This window comes from Neofelis nebulosa, chromosome 8 (genome assembly GCF_028018385.1).
Source record: "Neofelis nebulosa isolate mNeoNeb1 chromosome 8, mNeoNeb1.pri, whole genome shotgun sequence".
Classification (NCBI taxonomy): Eukaryota; Metazoa; Chordata; class Mammalia; order Carnivora; family Felidae; genus Neofelis; species Neofelis nebulosa.
The window spans coordinates 43479301-43504931 of record NC_080789.1 but is presented as its reverse complement, the minus strand read 5'-3'; the positions used below and the strand labels follow the sequence as shown (position 1 = coordinate 43504931).

The window sequence follows — 25631 nt, the reverse complement described above, 5'->3', positions numbered from 1 at the left end:
ATTCTGACACCACAGTTAAAAACGTTTTATCAGTAATTACATCTAGACATATTCCTTTTACGAACTCAGTTTCTTAATAGACTCTTAATCAACTCGGAGCATTTTTAGACATGGCAAAGATTCTATTGACGCATAATAGGAGAGTGTTGGATTTGCCAACCTCGTTTCTCTTTTTCATTTTACCCTTCCCTTAATCCCGATAGCTTCATAGCTTTTATAGGGTAAACTTACACAGAACCTCACCATATACTGGAATGTTAGCTGTGTGTGGTGTGCTGTCAAAACAGAAGTCCATTACCCATAAGTGAGACAGAAGCCATCTTTAGATGGAGGAGGCATTCACAAGAGGTTCAGTAAATATTAGAAGATAAGGCATTTACAAGAGGCTCAGTAAATATTAAAACCATGAGAAACTATGGCAGAGAAGATCATCTGCAGCAAAAATAAAAGTAAACTGTTCTGCCTCTCTGATCCTTAATTTTACCATCATCAAAATGAAAACAAAATATATTTACCTCCAGAATCGCTGTGATAATTAAGTCAGAACATATAAATGAAAATTCAGTACTAGTCATAAAATGCCATATAAATATTGGGTAGTATCACAATTAATAATAATTCCATCTCAGAATTATAAGAAACTTAGGCAGGCAAAGCATTTAGAAGAGGAAAACACAGGCTACATGCCCGAGACTTGAATGAAAGTGAGAGCTCTGTATGTTCATAAATCCCTGCATCCCAAATTCCTTGTATTATGTGTGAGCGTCTGCTGTGGTACCATGAAGCATAAAAATAGTAAAGCCTGTTGAAAATTCCAAAACAAAGAGAGGAGCCAAGAAAAGAATATGAATAATTTAATCAGATAGGATTCAAGTTTATCCCCAGCTTATTTGCCTTTTATTCTTCATTTCAGTTAGTTACATATCCATCAGTTATCACCAAGGTTGTGCATGCACCTTGAAATGTTCACAAAAGGTCCACAATACAGGGGTTCATAATAAGGTTATATGTTATATTCAGAATCCCAGGGGAACTAATCGATTCTGGAAATATTGATTAAGCAAGATGAAGAATTCTTACACAGTTTCAACTACAACAATTTTAAACAAGTACAAGCTTCGGTTGCCACAAAACTCACAAAAAGTAATTGATTGAAGAATATCTCTTTTATGCAAAATATACATTTTAGGATATAATTTGATTAATACTCTACTATATACTGACATTACTCCTTGATCATTTAATAAAAAAATACTCTCGTTGCCAGAATTTTATTTTCTGTAATATTTATAATTGAGGTAACAATGACAAAACACTTAAACCATGAATAACATTGGTGAGTTTTTTTTAAAAGTCATAATGATTCTCCAGAACTAAACAAATATGTGACTAAACACAGGTTAGTTTTGATAAATAGGCACTGAAAATTTCACAAAAAGACAAGCAGATAACATAAATGGTTTATAAAAAAATGATACCATCGATGTTCATGGATTCAAACAACAAAGAAGAAATAAGGGAAATTAAGACACATCTATACTACGCCAATATCACTGCCTTGTATGATTCACAGCACAATCTACTGCAGGCCCAAGAGGGGCAATTCACAGAGGTATGGGCCTTACTTGAAGCTTCAGAGATAGTGATCATGAATTTGGCTTCCTTGGGTGTGAGATGGCTGAAGCTGTTGACCCATGCACACGTGTTGGTATTTACAATTGTCTCATGGATCCCGGCAGGTCCACAAGCAGACCACTCATATGGGGAGCACCAAATGAGTTCCAGCCACAGTTCTTTTCTAAGCTTTAGATGCCTCATGAAGACACAGGGACTTCTTCCGAGTGCGACCTGGTCACATCAGGGCACATTCAGCAGCAGAAGTCTGTTTCCAGTACAGTCCTTGGCATGGCTAAATTCCATTGTCCCTTTTTCAGCAGTCAAAAATCCATGATAAATTCTGTACAACACTGCAGTCAATAACAGCAGCACCAGACAGTATATTAATTCCTTTACCATAAAGCTATATGGAATTATAACTTTCTAAGGGTGGTGTTATTAAAAGGATCACAGAATCTCTAAATATCAGATGTGTACGTCTGGGTAAATACATTGCCGTACAAAATCTCAGACATGCAGTTCATGCTTTAGGACTTAGAGAATAATAGACGTTATGTGATCAATAATAAAAATGACATTTGTCTTCCTCACAAAAAATAAACATGAGAATTAAGGATTAATCAACAGTCTCAAGGATCCTGAATGCCTTAGAAATAATAATGTTTATCCCTCAATTTATAGTATGGCATTTTTCCTCCCTCACATGCCCAATACACCAGACACACTATTGCTATTGCATTCATCGGGACGCTGTAAACAGAATTTCTTCCACTTGGGCTGAATAAAACTCCCTAGGGGTTTTGCTGGAGTGTAGTGATGAATGCTGGTTGCTAGGTAGTAGACACTGACACTGCAGCCAGCAACCAAATGTAATGGTGATACTGCTGCTTAAATCCTGCTTATCAAAAAGGTTCACAGTACTGATTAACGTAGGTAGTCTACAGGGCATCATCCATTTACACACAAAGCAGAGAGGCTGTTCCAAATAGCAGAGAAGGCAGGGGGCAGGGGAGAGGACCCGGTACTAAAATCATGAACATCTTATCAAGGCATTTCTGTGCTTCATGAAGACAGATGGCATATACATTGAAGACAGGGAGCTAAGACAGACAGACAAAACGCCATACAGGACAAAGCACCTGATTCAACACTGCCTGAAAATCTGATTAATCCCGTGAGTCAGAAATTTAAGGCTGGTCAAGAAAGCCTCCAGTGAAAACAATCATCTTTGATGTTTGCACAAAAATCAATAAATAAAAATAAAGGAAGGGGATAAAAAAAAGACACGAGAGCTTTGGGTGATATTTGGCACTTTGCCTCTGAAAATGATGACAAATCCTGGGATTGGAAAAAAATATATATGACTCTATACCAAGCAGCAATTCCTGGCTAAACAATGCAAGCCTGGCTGGCAGTTACCTTTCTCTCATGTTTTGTGCCTTCCCCAAGTCATTAAGTAAGAGCTCTGGCCTCAGCTCGCGTGTAACCAGTAATGACAACCTCTTTGCAGTTATCTGTGTGCAAACAACCAGAGACATTCAGAACTCCAATACAGCATTTTTGAAGAAAAGTAAATCAACCAAGAAATTAAACTGTTTAAAACAAATATTTCTTTCAAAGAATAAGGAAAAAAAATGTCAAGTGAAACTCGCCCTCCCTGCCCCACAATTCAACATGCAGAACAGTCAACCAGTGCTTTCATATCAGCAGGTACACATATCCTGAGCCATCCACGGTCCCCGAACTCTGCGACATTGCTTTCAGGTGATAGAGACAAGATGGTCCATGCAAATGAGCTGACCAAAGTCATGTTGTGTGCAATCAAGATAGGATCCCAAACATCTTCAAAATGGTTTAGAGTCACAAGAAATGAAGGTCCAATGAAGTGACTGGTGTTTGGAAGCACACTGTTTTAATTATATCTCCCTGAAGATATGTTTACGTATTAGCATACTGGCCAATATCTGACACTACCTGTCATTTTATTGCGAAAGGAGAGCAGGGTAATTAATATGGAGAAGTAGCACTACTTTAGATAATCTTTAAAGCCAGGAGAAGATTTGTTAGCTACCCAAGTGGCATTTCTGACTTCAAAAAGTAGTATCATGCAGGATTGAAACTGTATTTAATGGAGCCTGGAGTAACTCTACATTTACTTATTTCCATTTTGGGGTAAACAGTACTCGAATTCATACAATTTAGCCGACTGATGCAGTTTGGTTTACAAAATAGATGGGATGGGAGATCGAGGGCGCCTCAGAGGACAAGGAGAGTTGTAGGGTGATGTTACTGGAGACAGCCTCAGAGCATTGCCTGCCAAGCCCGCTATGTTGTTTAAGCTTCGGGATTTTTCATATCCTTTTATGAAAAAATGCACAGACATCAGTTGAATTCAACCAGAAAATAGACACAGACAAATAATACCATGCAGGATAATCAAAAGTGCTATTTTGAGTTCAAGGAAAAAAAAAATTTTTACAAAGAATTCAATATTGAGACCATTTATAACTTAAAAAAATAAAGCTCACTATAGCTGTCATTCCCAAGAAATTAAATCAAAACTTATAGTTGTAATACTTCAAAATTCATTCTTTCCCACTGTAATTTGTATTGATGTAATTTTGGTATATAAAATACTACAGATCTTTTAAGAGTTAGGCAAAGCAACTTAAGTAAAATATAAACTTGGCTAATATTTTTAAATTTCAGAATCTGTTTCTAAAAAAAAAACCAAATGGGCTATTTTTTCTTTTCATTTTGTATTGTTTACTAAGCTAATAAGCATGATCAACTTTAAGTGGACAACTCTTTTTCCAGCATATTCAATTTTTCAGCTTTATAGTGTTAAAAGGTTGATTCTTAAATAATGGCGTTTGATGCCATTATCTAGGTGATGTAGAATGCCCATTTCTAAATCTTTGGATAAAAAAATGTAAAGAAAAAAGGAAGGAAATGAAATATAAATTGAGTCATAATTTCAGTGAATTACAGTCTGAACTTTATGATGTGATGTTTTCAGTTAGCTCTCCACTGCCAAGAACTGAGAACCATTTGATCATAATTCACTTTTTCTATTATCTTGCGTTCTAATCAACTGTACGTGATTATCATGGACTTACGGAATAAAAGATCCTCCTCACAAGCTTTAACCCAGTGGTTTTCCTTAGTCACTCAAGCAACATTCCCATCAAAGTCACCTTTGGGAAGATTCATATATTGTAGCATTATTTATTAGAAAAAGAGTAGAGGCAGTTCAGTGGGGTGGTTAGCACCATGTAGAGTTAGAAGTGAACTGTCTTAAAAGCAGGACAACTATTGATTGAAAAAGTAGTCAAGAACCAAATGTAGGAGTCAGTCATAAGAAAAACTAGTCCGGAAATAAATGTTCTGACAAGTCCACTGAAAAAAAGTGTTGTCGAACAGGAAAATGAAATTCCCTCAGCCAAAGCTGAGCAAGTGGATACAACTTCACTAAACTTCATGGATTCCTTAGCCTCAGGACATATTCCTTGGGCTCTGATTAGCCCTCGGTGTGCATGATTAGTATATGAGAAAGAAAATGGGCCTTTTGTGTTTCCCTGTGTTCCTCTCAGGTACTTTTTTTAATTTTCATGGAACTTCTGGGGAAGAAGCTAATACTATCTCTCCTCCTTGCACTAGAAAAGAAGAAACATTTTCAGTGAGTTAGTGATTATTTGATTTTCAAGCAGCCAGTACAAGAATGGACACAGACTGTAATAACTGCTTTACTGTGGGAGAAGCTGGACTGGACAGAAATGTCCTTCCCCATACACACACACAGAAACTTTCAGCGGTCTTCCTTGAGATTTTGTAGATGGAAATTTATGCCATCCATAACCTATTGTAAAATTCTCTAGGACATCCTTTCTGCTAATGAGAGGATTATATGCCAATAAGCTTTGTTAGCATTTAGAGATATAAAACATGGTAGGCAACATGTATTTCATTCTATTCCAGAGGATGATGGAATACTTAATAAGAGGATGTCTTAAATAATTAAAAAAGAATTGCAGATAATTTATCCTTACACAGGGACCTCCACGCTCCTGAAGAGCTAGTCATTACTGCTCTTCTGTAAAGACATTGGAAGTATAACTTTGGGAATTATATGAAGAATAATTTATCCTAGTTGACCATGTAATCTCCCTACAGGACCTCCAAAAAGGTAAAAATTTACTTGATCGTTTTATGTTAATCACCCTAGTTATATGTAAATCTTGGTTCCCATTCTTAATGTTCAATTATTATTCTGAATTACAGTTTTTAACATAAATATTATCTATTCTGTTTATAAGTCCTTTTACTTTAATAACTATAATTTCAGTGTTAATTTGAAAAGACTTCCTTCTAATTTAATAACAAGTATTTAGTAAAATTATACGTTATTCATTGAATATATATATATTTTATTCTGCAGGTTCATTTCTGATACAAAATTTGGTAAGGTTTTGCTTAAGCAAACTTTTTATTGAGTGGAATGGTTAAAAATATAATTCGTGAGAATAAACAATATTGAACCTACTTGGAATTGGCATCTAAATACAAGGTGTGCCTATTATATTATATGGTCCTTTTTTTTTAGTTTTTTAATTTTTTTAACATTTATTTACTTTTGAGACAGAGAGAGAGCATGAACAGGGGAGGGTCAGAGAGAGAGGGAGACACAGAATCTGAAACAGGCTCCAGGCTCTGAGCTGTCAGCACAGAGCCTGACGCAGGGCTCGAAATCAGGGACTGCAAGATCATGACCTGAGCCGAAGTCGGACGCTTAACCGACTGAGCCACCCAGGCACCCCAATTATATGGTTGGCAAAAGCATGTGCTTATATGGGGAAATATTGAAACTGCCTAGCAATGTACTATCAATGGTTATGTTTTTGTGTATGTAATATGATTTCCTAGAAACTACTGAATAAATAAAAACACAGGTTCTAACTATTGGGAGTTCATTCTTACAGGGAATCCATAAATTTTCTTAGTGTATGTCCAACTATATTCATGCTTGTTGGTAGAAAAAGAATTCAGTGGGAATCTGGTAATTTCTTTTCATCTGTACAGGGGAGAATTTTCAGCACACTAAAATCAAATCAGTTGAAAGACCAACTTGAAAGTTAAAAAAGGGATCATTTAGGAAATAAATGCCTGAATAAGAGTAATAGCAGAAATATATAATCTACATAAAAGGAAACAAGAGAAGAAGTTAATAGATTCCTGATAAACATGACAAGACAACACACTAAAAAAAAATAAGTGAAGTTAGCCAAAATGTTACAAGGACTGGGAGGAAAAACACAGTAGTGTAAAAAAAACTAAGCAAGAATGAAAAAAGAAGTCGATTATGATGAGAAATGACAAAGAATAAAAGCCCATAGATGAATTTTCAAAGATGTGCTCACTGATAAAGAAAACTTTGTCTTTGTGACATAGAATTTTATGTATAATTTTTCCATACAAACTAAATATCTTATTAATTGCTTTGCTTATGAAACTTTGCCATTTTATAGAAAAATTCTATATTTGCATAATGTTTTATAATTTGCAAAGTATTTTTTCATATGTGATCTCCTTTGATAGTTTAAAATTCAAATATTGTCTGACAGTGGAAGGAAAAAAATTTAGCTAAGTTCTTAACCATGTAACCTTAGTATAAGCATTGGATGTGATACTTCATTATGTGATGTTCAAGAATGTATAAAAATATAGCCACACATTACATATAAATATATATATACATATATATACATATATACATATATATACACATATATAGTGGGTTAAGTTATGTAATGTACTTAAAACATAATGTTCTATACAATAAATTATTAGTTATACGTTATTATCATTAGTTAATGTATGTATACATATTTTGCTTAAGTACAATGATAGGATATTAACTATCATAAAATATTTAAAAAATTGTTCTAGCACTTAATATTTAAGTGTAAATTAGCAAACAATCAAATAAACATATTCAAATAATTGAAATATATTTTGGTATAAAGAATAGATGCAGAGGAATGGAAGTAGCTGAAATGAAGAAGTATTTGAAATATTACATACTAAAGAAATAAAAGAAGAGTCTGACTTCTCTTTTGAGATCAAAGGCATGGAGACAGACAGGACAATAAAAAGTGTTCAGAAGCAATGAAAGAGAAGTACAATATGGGTAATGAGACATTTCAAAGAAGACATCACAAAATAAATATTGAAGGCTTAAAATGTTAAAGTATTCAATTGGGAGAAACTGCAATGAATAGCAAAAAGTGAAGTATTTTTAAAACACAGTTGCACTAATATGAACGTTTTGGATTGGTTTTCATTCAAATTCAGTACATTGCATAAGAAATAATTATAGTTCTTTCTCTATTCTGTCAATAAACAGAGAAAGAGAACCATGGCAATAAAGCAAACAGAATTATCAAAGTAGGAGTAATCAAAGAGCATATCAGCCCTTGGACCAGGGTAGGTAATGTCACAAAATTATTTCTTAAGGAGCGGGTAAAAGGGCCCAATTGTCCCGAGATCCATAAAGTTTACTCAAAACAAAAACAAAAAACAGCACCTAGGGAATGGTCAGAGACAGTGGCATAATCTAGAAAATTGGAAGCACATGGAGGAATGGTGCTTCAATACTGTTATATTCCTTGACCAAGATGCCTAACCAACAAAATATACTCATTCAACAAGTGTTATTGAGTATCTTCTGTGTGCAAATCACAGTTCAATGTGGGTTGAAAATAGTAATAAACTTAAAATTATTAGTATTGCCTTGAAGAGAAATTCTGTATCACATTATATAAGTACACAAGTAGCCTTTCAAGCGATTGGATATACTATTTTATATGGCCAGGGATGTTATATCTTTTTAACCTTGTGACATTCAGATAAATCATGGCAAAGACTGCCCAAATACTGGATAAGAGGTTTAATTAGAGAATGTTTAAAGCTTTTCTTTGAAAAAAGCCTTATTGTTCTATCAATTACTTATCAAATATATGCATAGAGCCAATTACTGAGTTTTATTACTTGTAGTTTAAAAGACAACTTTTAAAGACTGCTGAGTATATTATATTAAGATAATTAGATGAGCAACTTAATTTTTAAATACCCCATTACAATTCTTCCCATAGACAAATGGAAAGCAAAACCAAGAATGAATGAATGAATGAATGAATGAAGACAGAAATGAATGAATGAAGAAAGAAAGAAAAGACAGAAATGAAGAAAGAAAGAAAGAAAGAAAGAAAGAAAGAAAGAAAGAAAGAAAGAAAGAAAGAGAAAGAAAGAAAAGAAAGAAAAGAAAGAGAAAGAAAGATGAAATACCTTTCAGATATGACAGTCAAGTGTACTGTTATGATATGTACTTTAAATGTTTATAATGAGAAAAGAGATGATGAGAAATGTGAAACAACACTGTGTGCAGTTTTTCCTAGAAAATGACGAAAGAGCGTTTATATCACTCCATATATTAGTAGCACTTAATTTCTAAGTCACCTGTTAGGATCTGATTAAATGCATGCCTACCTTTCCTGATCCCTCCATCAGAAGCACACGTGTAATCACCTGTTGTCAGTAGGAAACATGTTTCCCCTCTTCTGTTTTTGTCTCTGGTACTAGAGCGTCTGATGGGGAGCCTTTCTGGGGGTGATAATGGCGGCTCACTTCCTGTACTGTCGTCACCTGATAACACTGGTCACAGCACCATGCCCATTGACAGACAGTGATGGATGAGGAAATGAGACAGTACAAAGAGTTTACACTGAATGTCCATAGTACAGTCACTCCATATACAAAACACAGTAATCACATCATGATAAGAAAAAGGATTTTCATCACTCATTACAAAAATCTACATGGAGCAAAATGGAAATGTATTGAAAAGGAGAGAAATGTTCTTTGGGAAATTTCCATTCCATTTTGGATCCCATTTAGTAGGAAACTGACTTTCACAGAACTAATATGAATTCAAAACAAGTGTGATAATGAACTAGCACACACATTAATATCTTAAGATTTCTGACATGCTTTCTAGTTACTGTGAATAGGAATCTTTAAAAGTGGAGCCTACTTAAGGAAAAACTCCGAGGTACATATTTGTCTTTGGAGTTCTTTAAGACACAGGCTTTTAATATTTGCTGAAAGTAATTTCCCCCAAAATATTAATAAAATAAATCCAAAATCTCACTTTATGTCCAGGTTCTCCTTTTTGAAATGAAAAATATTTTTTGAGCATAACAAAGGAATAAGATTAATTTCTCCAAATGCCCTTGAAACAACTGTTTACTTCTATATGCTTGCCAAAGACATTTACATCCTATTGGCCTAGATGCTAGCTTGTTATAACAATATTTACCCAGGCTGAGAGTTTGTCCTCTTTTTCCATGCCCTTCATAAGGAATCTGCACAGGTATACTGAGAACAGTCTGATGAGACCAACATCAACTAAACTCCACTATTCATAAAGACATTCTTGGCCTAATAGTTTTTAGATATATTGACAGAATCTGCAGAACAATGTACTAAATGAACAAAAAGATCTTTATGAATAATATATTTAAGAAAGCATTTTAGTTCCAGCCACATTTTTTCCCCACTTACTTCGCAAAAACTTCTGGAAACTAATGAAGGTACCTATGGAAATGTTACTTGCCTTTTTTGTTTGTTTGCTTGCTTGCTCTGTGTAATTGGTGTCATTTCTGAATTATGCAAAAGTATTCACATAGGATTATCATAAATCTTTTTTTTACAAGAAAAATATTAAATATATCTAAGTTACAGGGAATGCACATATCTTAAATTTTCATAGTGGGCTCAAAGCTAATTAAATTGTTTAATCTACAAAATATTTCATCTGTACCCATACACAATAAACTAGAGAGGACACTACTGCCTATAACTTTGGCAAAATGAACATCAATTATCAGTTGATGTTCTCTAGATTATTTATGGCAATGGAGAGGAGAAGGGATTCAGCAATATATCACCCAAAATTCATTTTGGGAGGGAACAGAGCACCCAATGCATAGTGTAGAAAAAAGGAAATCCACAGGGAAATTCAACTTTGCCATTGATTAGACAAAGCAGATCATCTATCTCCAGAATAATGGTGAGTCTATTATATTACATAGCATTTTACCCAATCTAAAGGGATTATACTGAAGATCCTACCTAAGTTAACAATCATGAAAATTTAATCAACCCTCCAGAATATTACTAGCAACAACTTATATTATCAAAAGGGCTATCTTCCATATCACCTTTTTGGTGTTCAGGCTTTTCAAATATAAGCATCCATTCTTTTTAAGTAACTGCTTCTTGTGAATTAGGTTGAGATGCATGGCCCCATGTGGCAGAGATAAAACTGAGACAAACACGCCAAGCCAAATGATATGGAAAGCAACATTTTGAGAATGGAAGATGGAAAATGGCCAATATCATACCATCACATCGTGCAGGGGAACAAAGAAACATTGGCACAAGAGCAACAAACAGGCAAAAGAAAATATTGGCACCATCAGCAGAGGGCATTCCCACTAAAGCAGGAAAACTCTATAGACCAGCTACGCAGGCTTCTACTTGGAATCTACTGAGAAAAGCTACAGGCTACAGTCTAGCTATCTACAAGCCTGATACAAACACATGTTTTGCGAAGGGGTAGAACTGAAAACTCATGAAAGTTTACAGAGAATGAAAATGGTTGCCTTCTATCTAAGGGACATACTGGTCTATAAAGTATTTAATGGCATGCATTTGAAATTGTGCCTTACCTGATCTGTTATGTTCCAGAAGCCGATTGTCTTTGCCCAGACACGTGTCACCCTGTGTGCTATTACAGGCCATATTTAATTCTGTCTTGCAAAAAGTAGGTGAGCTTGCCTGAGGGGCAGGAGGGATGTGCTTCTTTCTTTTCCTTGGAAGTTTCTGCTTCGCCATTGCCAAGGAGTAGTACATCCCAAAGTTGTTGACAATGACAGGCACTGGCATGGCTATTGTCAGCACTCCAGCCAGAGCACACAGGGCTCCCACCAGCATCCCTGACCATGTTTGGGGGTACATATCCCCATAGCCCAAGGTAGTCATGGTCACTACAGCCCACCAGAAGCCAATTGGAATGTTTTTAAACTGCGTGTGCTCACTAGCTGAAGGGTCGTTAGGTTGAGCTCCTACTCTCTCAGCATAGTAGATCATAGTAGCAAATATCAAAACTCCTAGAGCCAGGAAGATTATCAGCAGCAAAAATTCATTAGTGCTAGCTCGAAGAGTGTGTCCAAGCACCCTCAGACCTACAAAATGGCGGGTGAGCTTGAAGATTCTCAGGATCCTCACAAATCTTACCACCCTGAGGAAGCCAAGTACATCTTTAGCAGCTTTGGATGACAGCCCACTGAGTCCCACCTCTAAGTAGAAGGGTAGGATGGCCACAAAGTCAATGATATTCAAGAGATTTTTGATGAATTCAAGTTTATTAGGGGAAAAAATGATACGGACTAAAAATTCAAAAGTAAACCACACCACACACACTCCTTCTACATACGTCAAGGCAGGATCCGTTTCGATTTCATATTGCAGAACAACGCTTGTGCCATTGATGACTGGTTCTGTCTTGTTTTTAACAATATTGAAAGCTTCATGTGTCTCCAGGCAAAAGGTTGTGATCGAAACCAGGATGAAGAATAAAGAAGCAAAAGCAATAAACTGTAGGGGGCGGGGGGAGGGAAAGAAATAAAAAAAGAAACAAAGAGTGATCTGAACTATAATATACTTTGATCCAAATCTAAGAGCATCAATCCCCACAGATGAAAAAGAGCAAAAGCATATTTGGAGATTTTGGAGGTTTTGCTTGGGATGTTATTTAAGTGAAAGAAGAGATGTGTAGGTATCATTAATTAGAGTTGCACATGTAATTTGTTTCAAGTTCTGTTTTCTGTTATATAGGCAAAAACTTTTGCTTATGTTGGAAAATAATTTCTTGACTCTTTTGTATAAGAAAATATACCTGTTAAGAAAGCATAAAAATCAATCCAAAACAACGTTAAAGGGCAACAGACTAAAGAAAAAAAATGTAGACAGTGGCTCCAGATATTGGTTCTGATCCTAGAAACCTTCATGTATTAGATCAAGTTTTACATCTATAAATATAAGGTACAGTTCATACTGATGGAAATTTGGAAGCTACCCAAATTTAACTGTAGGTTTTTAGGTATAAATAAAATGCTCCAAGTTGTCATAGGTATGGACATGAAAAAAAACAAACAAAAAAAAACAAAAACAAAAACAAAACACACCTTTTGAGCTTTGTTAAAGTTAAATTGTATCAGTTTAAGGTGGAGACTTGTCCAAAAGAACAAATCTAGGGAACAGGAATAGTCAACAAGACTGAAGAGAAAGAAACAGAGTTAAGGAACAAATTAAAAGACAATTTTCTTTCTCACCTGAAAATGAACTCCAAGTGTTATTAGAGTAGCATGCTATAAAATTGCAGGGTTTTTTTGTTTTGTTTTGTTTTTGTAATTCAACTTTTTAGTTCATTTCATCAGTCCCTTATGTGAATACACACACCCACTAATACAGAATACTAATAATAAAATCTCTCCTTATATAGTTCCTATTACTGCCAGACATTCATAAAAACAAATTATGTAATTAACTCATATCCATCTCATAACACTACTATTACCATATTTTACAGTTCTACAATATTAGCACAGAGTTTAAGCTACTTTTGCAAGATGTAAGATAACAAAAGGATAGACGAAACACCCTAACCTGATAAGTTTTGCTCCCAATTGTTTTGTTAACTACCAAACGCTTGCATGTTGAATACAAATATGTTAAACCATTTACTTATCTTGGGATCACATACTTCTTAATATTCAAACTCTGAAAACTTAACACCCAGTTGTCTGAGTGAATGGTACTGTGACAGTACCAGAGGCTTTCAAAGAAGCCTGCAGAGTTCTAGTGCTCTCGGATAATGCCCTTGGACTTAGCGTCTGTAATGAGCACCAAGGGATTGCCCCTTGAATATCCAAATTAATTAATTATGTAGGAACAAGAGGTCATCAGTCAAGTGGAGAGTAGCCCTTACTTGGAAATATTAGGGTATATCCAAATCCCAAAACTGTCCCCTAATACCTGTTCTTCACCCATACCATTGAAAAGATCAAAGTTTCAAGAAGAGATTGAAACTACCTCCTTTTTTTCCTGGTTGAGTTTCAATGTAAGAGAGATACAAAAGGACTAAAAGAAAACATCTTAGGATGGTAACTATCTGCCTTAAAGAATCACCTCAAATTCTGGAATTGTATCTATGTAGGGTAACAGTTGGTACACTGTTCATATAGAATTACAAAGCATGCCATTTTCATGGTTTTGCCTTACTCCCCCATGCATGTCTTCCAATCTCCCTTGGTTTTGACATTATGGTTTCACTAATATCTTTTCCCAGACATAATGCAAGACACTAACATGTTTTCACTCAGCTTTCCCTTTGTCCAAATAAATATACAGTTCATTTTTTAATAACTACTTGTTGTAACAGTATCACTAAGACCCTCTAGATGCTTTACAAGATAGTATCTTCTAGAGGAAGAATCAATCATCCTTGATGCATGCATTACTTCTTAATGCTTAATGTAATCACAATTTTATCTATAGATTTGTTTCTGATTCCCCCTGAAATTTTTTGTCATCAGAGCCCTGCTGGTGGGTATATGTTGATGCCCCCACCAAGCCCCCCCCCCACCACATGCTCCCCCATCCACATCCAGTCTCCAGCATTTCAGATGAAATGTCAAAAGTTTCAGTGCACACATTCTATCTACAAGGCAGGTAGACAATATAAGGCAGTTAAAGCAAACTGTAATTTTATTTTATGCATCTAGTATTCCTCAGTCAGCATTTTTTCAGTTAACTTTGCCAAACTCTCTCCACCTACAGTCAGGTGAAATGAATGGGACTTCCCAACACTGCTGTTTCAAAATCTGTCCTCACTTCCCAGCCATATCCCAAACAACAAAGACAGTTTTCTAGGGTACTTTGATGCTTGTAAATATGAAACACTGGGACCTTTTATGAGGGAACATTTTCTTACTCTTCATTCATTCATTCATTCAAGTATGAATTAGGTGCCTCTCTGTGCCAGGCCACAGGGTTAGGGCTTCAATTTAACAGTAGATAACAAAACACAATCCCTGCATTTAAGGAATTCACAATCCATTAGGGAGACAGATATTAAATAATGAACCATGCAAAAATTATATAATTACAATTGTGATAAATGCAGTGAAGGATAGAAAGGCTCAAAAACGGGGCTTTATTTAGACTGAGGGGTCACAGACACCTCTGACAAAATATCAATAGACTGGAATTTGAGGGATAAATGAAGGCTAACTTGTTGGAAACCGGAGACCCGTATATAACACAGTAGGAAATTTTAACAAAACGTCTAGGCTTTTTCAATCTGGCTTTCTCAAGTGATGCCTTTACTGTAACACTGCAGGAGCAGAAGGTTTTCCAAGTCTGCCTCTTTTGCACAAATTATGATGATTAAAGCCCAAGCTAGCACAGAGGCTCTGACATTTTAAAGGTTAACCTCTTTTCCTAAAGAGCTTTAAGTAAACTAGAAATATTACCTAGATTTTAAAATGAGGCTGTAAAGAGACTTTAGAGCAGTTTGATTGCTTATGGTCCTCCTTTGGACTTGCTGGCTTATTGGGAAAGCTTTAGAATTCACTTGTCTTAAATTATTTCAACAGCCCCATTGTTTGGGATGAAGTAAAAATACAAGATATATAGGTTAACGTGGCTTTTAACTTAAAGTCCTATGCAAATACTATAAATCATTATTATTTATACTTTAAAAATATATAATTATTACCTCAAAAAGCACTACCAGAACCTGAGGCTTATGTTCATTAAATGAGTTATTATGTTGTCAGAAAAAGGTCAGCAGAGTCATAAGGTACTACACTTGGTGGTTGGAGTTTAAGTAACATGAATCATCTTGTTAAATTACCCATTTTAATTATCCACCCACAGAAGACATGGACAGGCACTTTTCTAAAGAAGACATCCGGGTGGCTAAGAGACACACATAAAGATGGTCAACATCACTCATCATCAGGGAAATACAAATCAAAACCATGATGAGCTACTGACCTCACACCTATCAGAATAGTTAAAATTAACACCACAAGAAACAACAGGTGTTGGCAAGGATGTGGAGACAGGGGAACCCTCTTGCACTGTTTGTGGGAATGTAGACTGGTGCAGCCATTCTGGAGAACCGTGTGAAGGGTCCTCAAAGAAGTAAAACTAGAACTACCTTATGACCCAAGAATTGCAATAGTAGGTTATTTACCCAAAGGATACAAAAATACATTTTGGGGGGTTCATGCACCCCAATGTTTATAGCAGCAATATCAACAATAGCCAAACTATGGAGAGAGCCCAAATGTCCATCAACTGATGAATGTACAAGAAGATGTGCTATATATATATATATATATATATATATATATATATATATATATATATAATGGAATATTACTCAGCCATCAAAAAGAATGAAATCTTGTCATTTGCAATGACATGGATGGAGCTAGAATATATTATGCTAAGAGAAATAAGCCAATTGGAGAAAGACAAATATCATATGATTTCACTCATATGTGGAATTTAAGAAACAAAACAGATGAACATATGGGAAGTGAGGGAAAGAGAAAAGAGGGAAACAAACTACAAGAGACTCTTAAAGATAGAGAACAAACTGAGGATTGATGGAGGGAGGTGGGAGGAGGATGGGTTAGATGGGTGATAGGTATTAGGGAGGGCACTTGTTGGGGCACCTAAGTGGCTCACTTGGCTAAGCGTCCAACTCTTGATTTTGGCTCAGGTCATGATCTCAAGATTCGTTGAGATCAAGCCCAATGTTGGGCTCATTAGCATTATTTAAAGAACCACATGATTTTGTATTTTTATTATTCTTCATTGTAATTTTTATAGCTCTGTATATCTTTAGTTTTTAAGGACTTTGTAATTCTGCCAGAGTGTGATAATAGTATAATAGGAAAATAAAAAAGAGTATAAAAAAAGATACAAACTGTCATTATGGGAAAGAGACATTCATTCCAGAAGTAGATGACTGTTTTGCTTTAAAAAAACAAGCTAGATAGGAATTTTTTATTTATAAAGTCTAAAGACACTAGAAATGGTCTAGAATGGGAAGGTCATAACAGAGAACTAAAGTATTCTTCATAATAACATGGTAAAAAATTGAATGTTGTCTTCTGACAACTTAAAAGTGGGGAAGTTGGAAGGAAATTGAAATCCAGAGAGAAAGAAATGGGAAAGTTCTTTGAGGATGAGGAAAGTCCCATAATGGGAAGGAGCAAGCAAATGAGAGATCCCTGAGCGTTACAGCAGCAGAACTTTGGGACACCGATGGGGAATACCAAACTTTAAGATGCTGCTTGCTCTGCTATGCCTTCAGCAAAAGGTGGTTGTACAAAAGAACCTGGTGTGGATGGTGCTTCGAGTGATGAAGGTATTGGGCCATGCAAAGACAAAAGGAGGGGAGCAGTCAACCATGGAGGCAAGATACAGTGAGGTTCAAAAACTTAGAAGAGTACTAAATAAGAGTAAAAGATAATCAGGAGAAATGTAGCCCTTGTGAGAGTATTAGAGTTATTGAGTTTTTAAGAGAGAAAGATCTCCCCATAGAATGAAAAATAAGAGCTCAGTTTATTGGGAACTTAGTTTGAGTATCAGATGAAAAGGTGACCCCAGAAGCCTTGAAGACCTAGAATCATCTGGAGGCAACACTTGGAATCCATTATCAAGGAATTTGTGCACTTCATTTGAACTTAATTTTAAGAGACTTGGATACAGAAAATATCTTGTTTTGTTTTGTTTTTCTGACTCTCTGAGTTAAGCCCAAATGGGTAAATATGAGGTTAGTTTGAATAATATTAAGTAAAAGAAATTAAAGAGGAAAGAAATGGTGGGAGGGAAGAGGTTTTATTTGTTTTTCTCCTTCACAAACTGGAAAGTGCTTAAGGACCAGAATGATTTCATATCCATTTTTGTAGCTCCTGCTTTTGGCACAGTGGTTAGTATTTAGGATGGCTGGCTGGCTGGATAGAAGGATGAAAGAATTAATGAAAGAATAAATAAATGAACAAAATAATAAAGTAGATCACATTCTAGTGAGAATAAAAATGATGTGAGGAAAAGGAACTAACAGAAATGAAATAATAAAATATGCATATTGAAGCAAAAGAAAGAAAGAAAGAAAGAAAGAAAGAAAGAAAGAAAGAAAGAAAGAAAGAAAGAAAGAAAGAAAGAAAGAGCCAAATTTATAGCAGGAGCAAATTGAACTGGTCTGTAGGTCCAAACATTGCCCTCAGTAGCTTCCATTCATTCTGTTAATGGAATCTTATCAAGGAGTTGAGGAAGAAAATCACATTGCCATCTCTCTCTTCCTTTTCCCCTGTGGTAAGACCACAAACTCTTACAGGCATTAAATGAAAATAAGATATAGCATGCTAAATAATTAAAATTTTAGAAAGCTCTCTAGGTGTTATGTTGACTGAATTCACAGAACTCATGTATCATCTCAGGGACATTTAGAAGGGAGATGCCCTGCTACAATATTGACTTGTGGATGTAATAAGTAGCCAGTTTTTCTCCCTAAGCCCAGTGTCCATGATTAGCTTGATGAGTGTCTAATACTCTGTTTTTGTTTTGTTTTGTTTTCTAATTAGCGACCATGAAGAGAAAGCCCTCAAAGTGCGGTTCTACATAGAAGATAGTATGTCTATCTACATCAGTGCAAAGATTCAAGTAGATCTCTAAGTATGTATAATAGGCTGACAGAAAGAGGAGGAAAGCAGGCTATATTTTTGTTTCATCATTTTCTCTTTCCTGTTAGTATTAAAATGAATAAAACTGAACTCTATAAAACCTCAAAAGTGCCAAACATAGTGAGGACCAGACTGATTAAGTGGCCTTTTTCTGTGCTCCCCTAGCCCAGGATCACTGATGTAGCAATTTTCACACACTTTTGTTACTGATTCTACAAGTCCACAAATTGTTCAAAGAGAAGAACTTAATATCTATCTTTAGAGCCAAACACAGGCTTGACTGATGGCAAGAAGTAGGTGATCAGTTCTTGGGAAATTAGAAAGTGTTTTTGAAGTATGTTTAACTTGGTATGTAAAAATTCCACTGGCTCCAACACAGAATTTCCTTTAAAAGTCACCTTACCCATTAATTCACAGTTAGAAACCTCAACCTATATTATAAACCTTTAAGGGGGAAAAGAACTTGAAGAAAAGTTAAACTTACCTTTATTTGAAAATAAAAGTCAATGACATAATTTAATAGTTGGAAATTAACATTACAGGGAGATTTTTTAAGACAAATCCTAAAATATATACTTTGCCATGGCCCAAAAATTCCAGTCCTTAAAGGAGATTCCCATTCATGGGCCATGGCAAAGAAAAGCCTGAAAGCTCTTCTTGACCTTGACAATCACCTTGAAAACAGACTCCTCGAATCAGGAAATTGAGGTCACTGGAGTTCATCAATTAAGGTTGTGAAAATAGTCATCAATTGGATGAGGAGTTTAGGAAGGAGGAGTTTTCTTTCCTCCTTGATTTCCTCTCACTTATGAAAGATGATGAACCATCACTCTGCTTTGAGACAACTTCTCACTTGCTCTGGCATCTTGCAGGAACTTTATGTACTAAAACTGATTTCAGGGCGCCTGGGTGGCTCAGCTGGTTGGGCGTCCGACTTCGGCTCAGGTCATGTTCTCAGTCAGTGGTTGGAGCTCCGCGTCGGGCTCTGTGCTGACGTGCTGACTGTTCAGAGCCTGGAGCTTGCTTCTGATTCCGTGCCTCCCTCTCTCTGGCCCTCCCCGCTCATGCTCTGTCTCACTCTCTCTCTCAAAAATAAATAAGCACTAAAAAAAAAGAATTTTTAAACTGAATGATTTCTTGGGATTATGGTTGCAATACTTGGTCTGGGATCAGCTTTAAATATCCTTTGTATGTAAATACTGATAAAGTTGTCAGATACTCAGGGTTGCCTGACCTTGTCAGTTTTGCTGCAAAAAAACATTAGGTACATTGTACTGGGGTTATTATTCATGGAAACAATTGGTTAGGATCTATTTTCTCTCATGGAGCTAATGCTCTGAAAAGGGATCCCAGCACAACAGTTTTAATCAATGCTTGGGAGTACGATTTTATTTTTATATAACTGTTAAGATTGCTGGTGGACTGAGTTAGCCAAAAGGAAGACAGTTGCCTGCTTCAAGAAGAGGTGTCATATTTCAGGTTAAGATGTGAAAGCATGAAGAATGTTGCAGTAAACGCCGATTTCAGAACTCTTAGTGTAGTGTAGGAATTAAGATCCTTGGGAATTAAGTAACTATGGAGGAACATCCTAAATTGCAAAGATTTGCTACTGCCAGCTTTCAACCCAAGTCAATTAAGCCAACCTGCATTATCATAAAACTGCCAAAATGCTGCATCTGCTTAAATGGGAGTTGAGTTTACTTTATTTGCCTTGTGTACCCTGCCCCTGCTCTATAATGTCTGTAATCATGAAGACGGAAAAAATTGTAACATTAGTTTCAAATATGTGTTTGTGTATATGTGTGTATACTAAGGAATTTCAGTTTTTGCAATTCCACATGAGGTATATCTATTTTTAGTTTGCATTTTAAGGACATTATATATTTTCCAAACAGAAATGCTTCATTCTTATTATACACATTCTTCTTTTCACTCTTAAATAATTAAATAAAGACATGAGCAAGGACTTCCAACAATGAGGAATCAGAGCTCATAGTACTTCCTCATCCAAAATTTCCACTTTTAGAAATTTACTCTGGTAAAATGTGGATAGAAAAGTACAAGGATATATGTGGAAGGACATTCACTGAAGCATTATTTATCAAAAAAAAAAAGTGTAAGTCAATGGTATATAGCATTACAAAGAATGAGGCAGCTAAATATGGAATGATATCCAATGAAACCTGTTAAACAAAAAGATGACTGTGGTGCAACAATATGTAGAGTCTAATACAACTTCTATGTACAACTCTATGTACAATCTCTATGTACAACTAATGCATGCTTATAAATAAATAGCAACATTACATTCTTAGCAATAGTTATAAGAGTGGCATCATGTGAATGTGTTGCTAATGGAGAATTGTAACTGATTCTATAAATATCTTCAAAGTTTAAATTTTTTATAAAAAATTCAATCACATATTATATGTTTTATTTTAAAAGAAAATTCAAAGAAAATAATAACCAAGAGAGGATTAAGCTTGGATCTTCATTCTCAATGACCATTATGCTGATTTTATTATGCCACAGAAATTATACATTGGCAGATTGCCATTTGCCTTCTTTTGCCCAGCACCTTAAATTTAGCAGATGCTCTTAATTATGTATGTATTCAAGTCTCATATACTAGCTTTGCCGTAATTAACAAGAATGTGGTGTTTGTCACAGAACTGTGGTCTCTAGAGAAAGAAAATGGTCTCTTTCATTAGTAAGAATATCCTCAAGGGCCAACCACATAGGGACAACTACAGCCCTGCGTCTGCTGGTTCCATGCAGAGTTGACAATTACTTCAGCTTCTTTTGAGGCTGGTAAAATCAACTTCTCTTCATTCAAGTTTTACTGTTTAAAAGCAGTTCCACAAACTTTATTGGATTTATAACGTTGAATTAGATCTTTCCTCAGTGGGGATGCCAAAAACATATATGATTACTAAATTCATAAATTAGTGAAGAAGGCGAAGAAGATTAACCTACATGTAACTGTATATAATCATGTGTTTATAACACATATATGTTTTATATTTATATCAATGTATCAAATGTGTTTATATGCATAAATATGTATACTATATACAGATATGGATTACAGGTATGAATATATTATGTAGATAGGTATAAAATTGATATAAAACAATATAAGATTTAGATTTCTCAAGTCAAGATACCCAAATATTTTTTGATCACGGAGACTTATGTGACTCCTGATAAAGATATTCCACCATGTTGATACCTTTATCCAATATAGATACACATCATTCTCTCTACATTTTTTTTTCCTATGCAACAGGAATTTCACTTAAATTTTTACTTGGCCTATCCACTCACACCTGAGTGTAATTTTCTAGGATACAAGCAAGGGAGGCCTATACATGACATTAGTATTATCACAATGAATTATGGTGTTCAAAGTTTAACTACAATTAAAAGTCATCAAATATGGATACACAGGATCATTTCAGTTCTCTAAGTCTTATGATGAAATTTAAAGTGTTTGTAATTAATATATTGCATGAAAATAATTTTTATAATTGCTTTATTAGACAAGAATTTTATACTTTTTAGTCGTAAGAATAACAGCTTATAGTCACTTCATAGCATAAACATGAATTGTAATTCTTAAATTCCAACTATTGAAAACTCCCTCCAAAACTTCCACATTTATTATATATTGTCTTAAATTCATTTTTAAATGATTTAGTTTGTCTTGCAATGATATGACCTACACCATCATGATCTAGGAATACCTAGGAGGTCACATTTTTAAACCCTAACTACTCTTAAGTCCTAGGATATCTTTCTTGAGGCCAAAACTTTCCAAATTAAATTATGCAAGAATCCTGTTTAACTTAGTTGAAAGTGAGGGAGGTAAATAGAATGCTAGTTGAAGGCAAAGGGAGGTGACTAGCTTGCAAACACCTGCCAAAGATTTGTTGACTCTGATAAGTCTGTTTCTTTCAACACTCTATACACTTTCAACACATCTGTCTAGCCTACTAGAGCACCTCTGCTGGTCTAGTCCCTATACAACATAGGGAATCCCAAGCTTTAGTCTCAAATGTTAGCATTCTTTTTCCATACCTGCTTGCTCAGTAATCCTTTCTAAAACATAACCATATGCACAGATAGCCAAGTCCTGAGAGTCTCCCATGGTTTATGTGTGCATTCCTTTTTCTTCAAGATCTTTTGTTTGGTGGATATTTGTTCTTTCTTGCTACTAAGCTGGGTCAGGACCCCTCCAATCCACCCTAGTCTACTTCAGCAAGTATGCCTACCTGGAGAAAGAATACTAGAGTCTCAGTTCCTGATCTGCCTGGAAATCTTGGATACTCTTGCAAATAGATGCAGATTCTTCCCAAGGGCAAATTTCCTATATCCCACAAAACAAAAGCTCCTGGGTTAACTGGTACTTTCAATACAAGAAGCAGAAAAGTCATATTTAAAATAGGGAGGAATTGATTGGCTATGTAATTGGAAATCCTATAAGGTGAACCTTAATGTTGTTTGCCTAAGCAATTTAACTATATCAACAGCTGTCAGAATGTGGCCTGGAATTACTAGCAGTCCAGAGACCCTTTTCTTGGGTCTATAAAATCAAAATTAGTTTGAAATAATATTATAATACTTTTTGCTTTTTTCATTCTCATTGTCTTACCAGTTTATAGAGGAGTTTTCCAGGGGCTACATGATGTGGTATATTACAACAGAATGAATGTGCCAAGAAGATAGGAGAATCCAGCCACTTTCTATTAAGTCAGACATGAAACAGATCTACAAAAATGTAAAATAATGTCACCCTTCTCACTTTACTCTTCCTCTTTCAGAAATTTTATTCTTTTTAAAAAATTATTTTTCTAAGTCGTGGAGATGTAATGTAGAGCATTGGGAATATAGTCAATACTACTGTAATAACATTATATGGTGACAGATGGCAACTAGACTTATTATGGGGATCATTTCATAATGTATAAAAATACCAAATCACTAAGACGTACAGCTAAAACTAACAGGATATTGTATGCCAATTACACTTCAGCGTAATTTTTTTCATTAAAAATATGTTTGCTTACATCACTGGATTACATCCTAATCATGGAAAATAAGTATCTCCTAACCTTTCTATAAATATTAATATGGCCTACCAGTGACTCCATACAAGATCATAAAGTCTCCAAGGCAATGTTCAATACAATCAGCTGCTTTACTAGATTATAAAGTAAATAAAAAACATGCATTTGTTATGTTAACAATTTTAAAACTGTCATGAATGAAGTGAGAGCTAAACTAAGTAATTCTCAGGAGTCACAGAAATCTATCCACATCTGCTTAAATACCGGAATCTTTTGAAATTTAGTAATCTCTTCTACTTCCATGATTCCAAATGCCATCAATGTACCAGTGATAGCTCACATGTCAATCTCCAGCTTATACCTTTCTGTGTGTGATTTATCATAATTCCCCAAATCCACAGGGTTCTTCAGGCTCAATTAAATAACAAATGATATAATGGCAATCAAAATAATAACTCCACTAGTCTGGATTCTCCAGAGAAACAGAACCAATAGGATATACCTAAGTACATAGAAAGAGATTTATTATGAGGAATTGGCTTACATGATTACCAAGGTTAAGAAGTGCCACCATCTGCTGTCTACCAGATGAAGGCTTGGGAAAACCGGTGGGGTAGTCCTGGTCCAAGTTTGAAGACCTCAGAACCAGGGTAGCCAATGGTGTAAGTCCCAGTCTGAGTCTGGTGACCCAAGAACCAGGAGCTCCAATTTTCAAAGTCAGGAGAAGATGGGATCCCCACTGAAGCAGAGAGAGAAAATTCACCCTCCTCTGCCTTTCTGTCCTATTTGGACCCTCAACATGTTGGATGATGCTCACCCACACTGGGGAGGGGTTCTTCTTCACTCAGTGTACTGACTCAAATGCTAATGTCTTCTAGAAATATCCAGAAATGTTTACCAAATTGACACATAAAACTAACCGTCACAGTGACTATCATACATTTTAATAGTGAAGGTTTAAAAGGAACTTCAAACTCTACTTGCCCAATATATTACTGAAATCTATTCTGCCTGTTCTATTCTATTCTATTCTATTCCATTCTATATATTTCTTTTATTCTGAACCATCATTTACCAATTAATAATTTACTACTTAGATTTCTTTTTTTCTTCCCCAGCATCTTCATCTGTCATATTCCTAAATCCTGTAGATTCTCAGACTTGAAATATCTCTAGTATTTTTCTCCCTTCTCTACATTCCCAGTGCTAATGGCTTAGCTTTTAATTTGCCTTTAATTAGCTGTTTCTGGATTACTAGAAATAAGCACTCCTTCAAGGGAACAAATATGATTATGTCACTCATCCGCTTAAAATAATTTAATGGCCCCCATTATAGGATACACAATGTTCCTGATATATCATTCAAGGAATTTCTTTATGTGCACCTTACATACCTTTCTACTGTGAATATCACCATCTGGCCTAATGTACCAGGAACTCCAATCCTCATGCCTTTGTACATAGAGTTCCTTTGTCCAATATGCTTTTTTCCTTTGAATGACTGGCAAAGAACTACCTAGTATTTAAAACTCAACTCAGAAATCCTTTGGTCTTTGAAATGCCTGAAATCTGAGGCAAAATTAAGCACTTTCTTGTTAGTTTCTTGCTTATATCTCTACTATAGCACTTATCTCATTTCTTCAATATTTTATTTTCTGCTTCTTTTGTAAAACACAATCTTGTGACATAAGTACACATTTTTAAAAATTTTTTTTCAGTGTTTACTTATTTTTGAGACAGAGAGAGACAGTGAGAGCATGAGTAGGGAAGGGGCAGAAAGATAGACAGACACAGAATCCAAAGCAAGTAGCAGGCTCTGAGCTGTCAGCACAGCTGGCCTCGAACCCACAAACCATGACATCATGACCTGAGCCGAAGTCAGATGCTTAACTGACTGAACCACCGAGGGGCCCCCATAAGCAGGAATTTTTATTTGCATTTTATGTCAATGGCATTAAGCTAGTGCTTAATAAATATTGACAAGAAGTAATAAACACTGTGGCCAGACCAAAAATAAAGTTTAACTCAATTTTGTTTCACTTATTTACACTCAACCACT

The 25631-nt window shown here is 35.4% G+C and overlaps 1 protein-coding gene across 15 annotated transcripts in view; it reads right to left on the bottom strand.

Moving 5' to 3' along the window:
• Nucleotides 1-868: 868 nt before the first annotated feature.
• KCNC2 (potassium voltage-gated channel subfamily C member 2) overlaps nucleotides 869-25631 on the bottom strand; it is a 195763-nt gene continuing 171000 nt past the window's right edge. For 3 of the 15 annotated variants that reach the window (XM_058742005.1, XM_058742003.1, XM_058742004.1), the window contains exons 3-5: nucleotides 11406-12333; nucleotides 9163-9327; nucleotides 3087-3975 (exon numbers count right to left, since the gene is read on the bottom strand). In XM_058742005.1, the coding sequence (XP_058597988.1) occupies nucleotides 3839-3975; nucleotides 9163-9327; nucleotides 11406-12333 (1230 nt within the window). In that variant the 3' untranslated portion in view covers nucleotides 3087-3838. Of the gene's footprint in view, nucleotides 3976-9162; nucleotides 9328-10895; nucleotides 11000-11405; nucleotides 12334-25631 lie in introns of all 15 variants that reach the window. The other 12 variants (XM_058742013.1, XM_058742010.1, XM_058742011.1 and 9 more) reach the window with 12 other exon arrangements.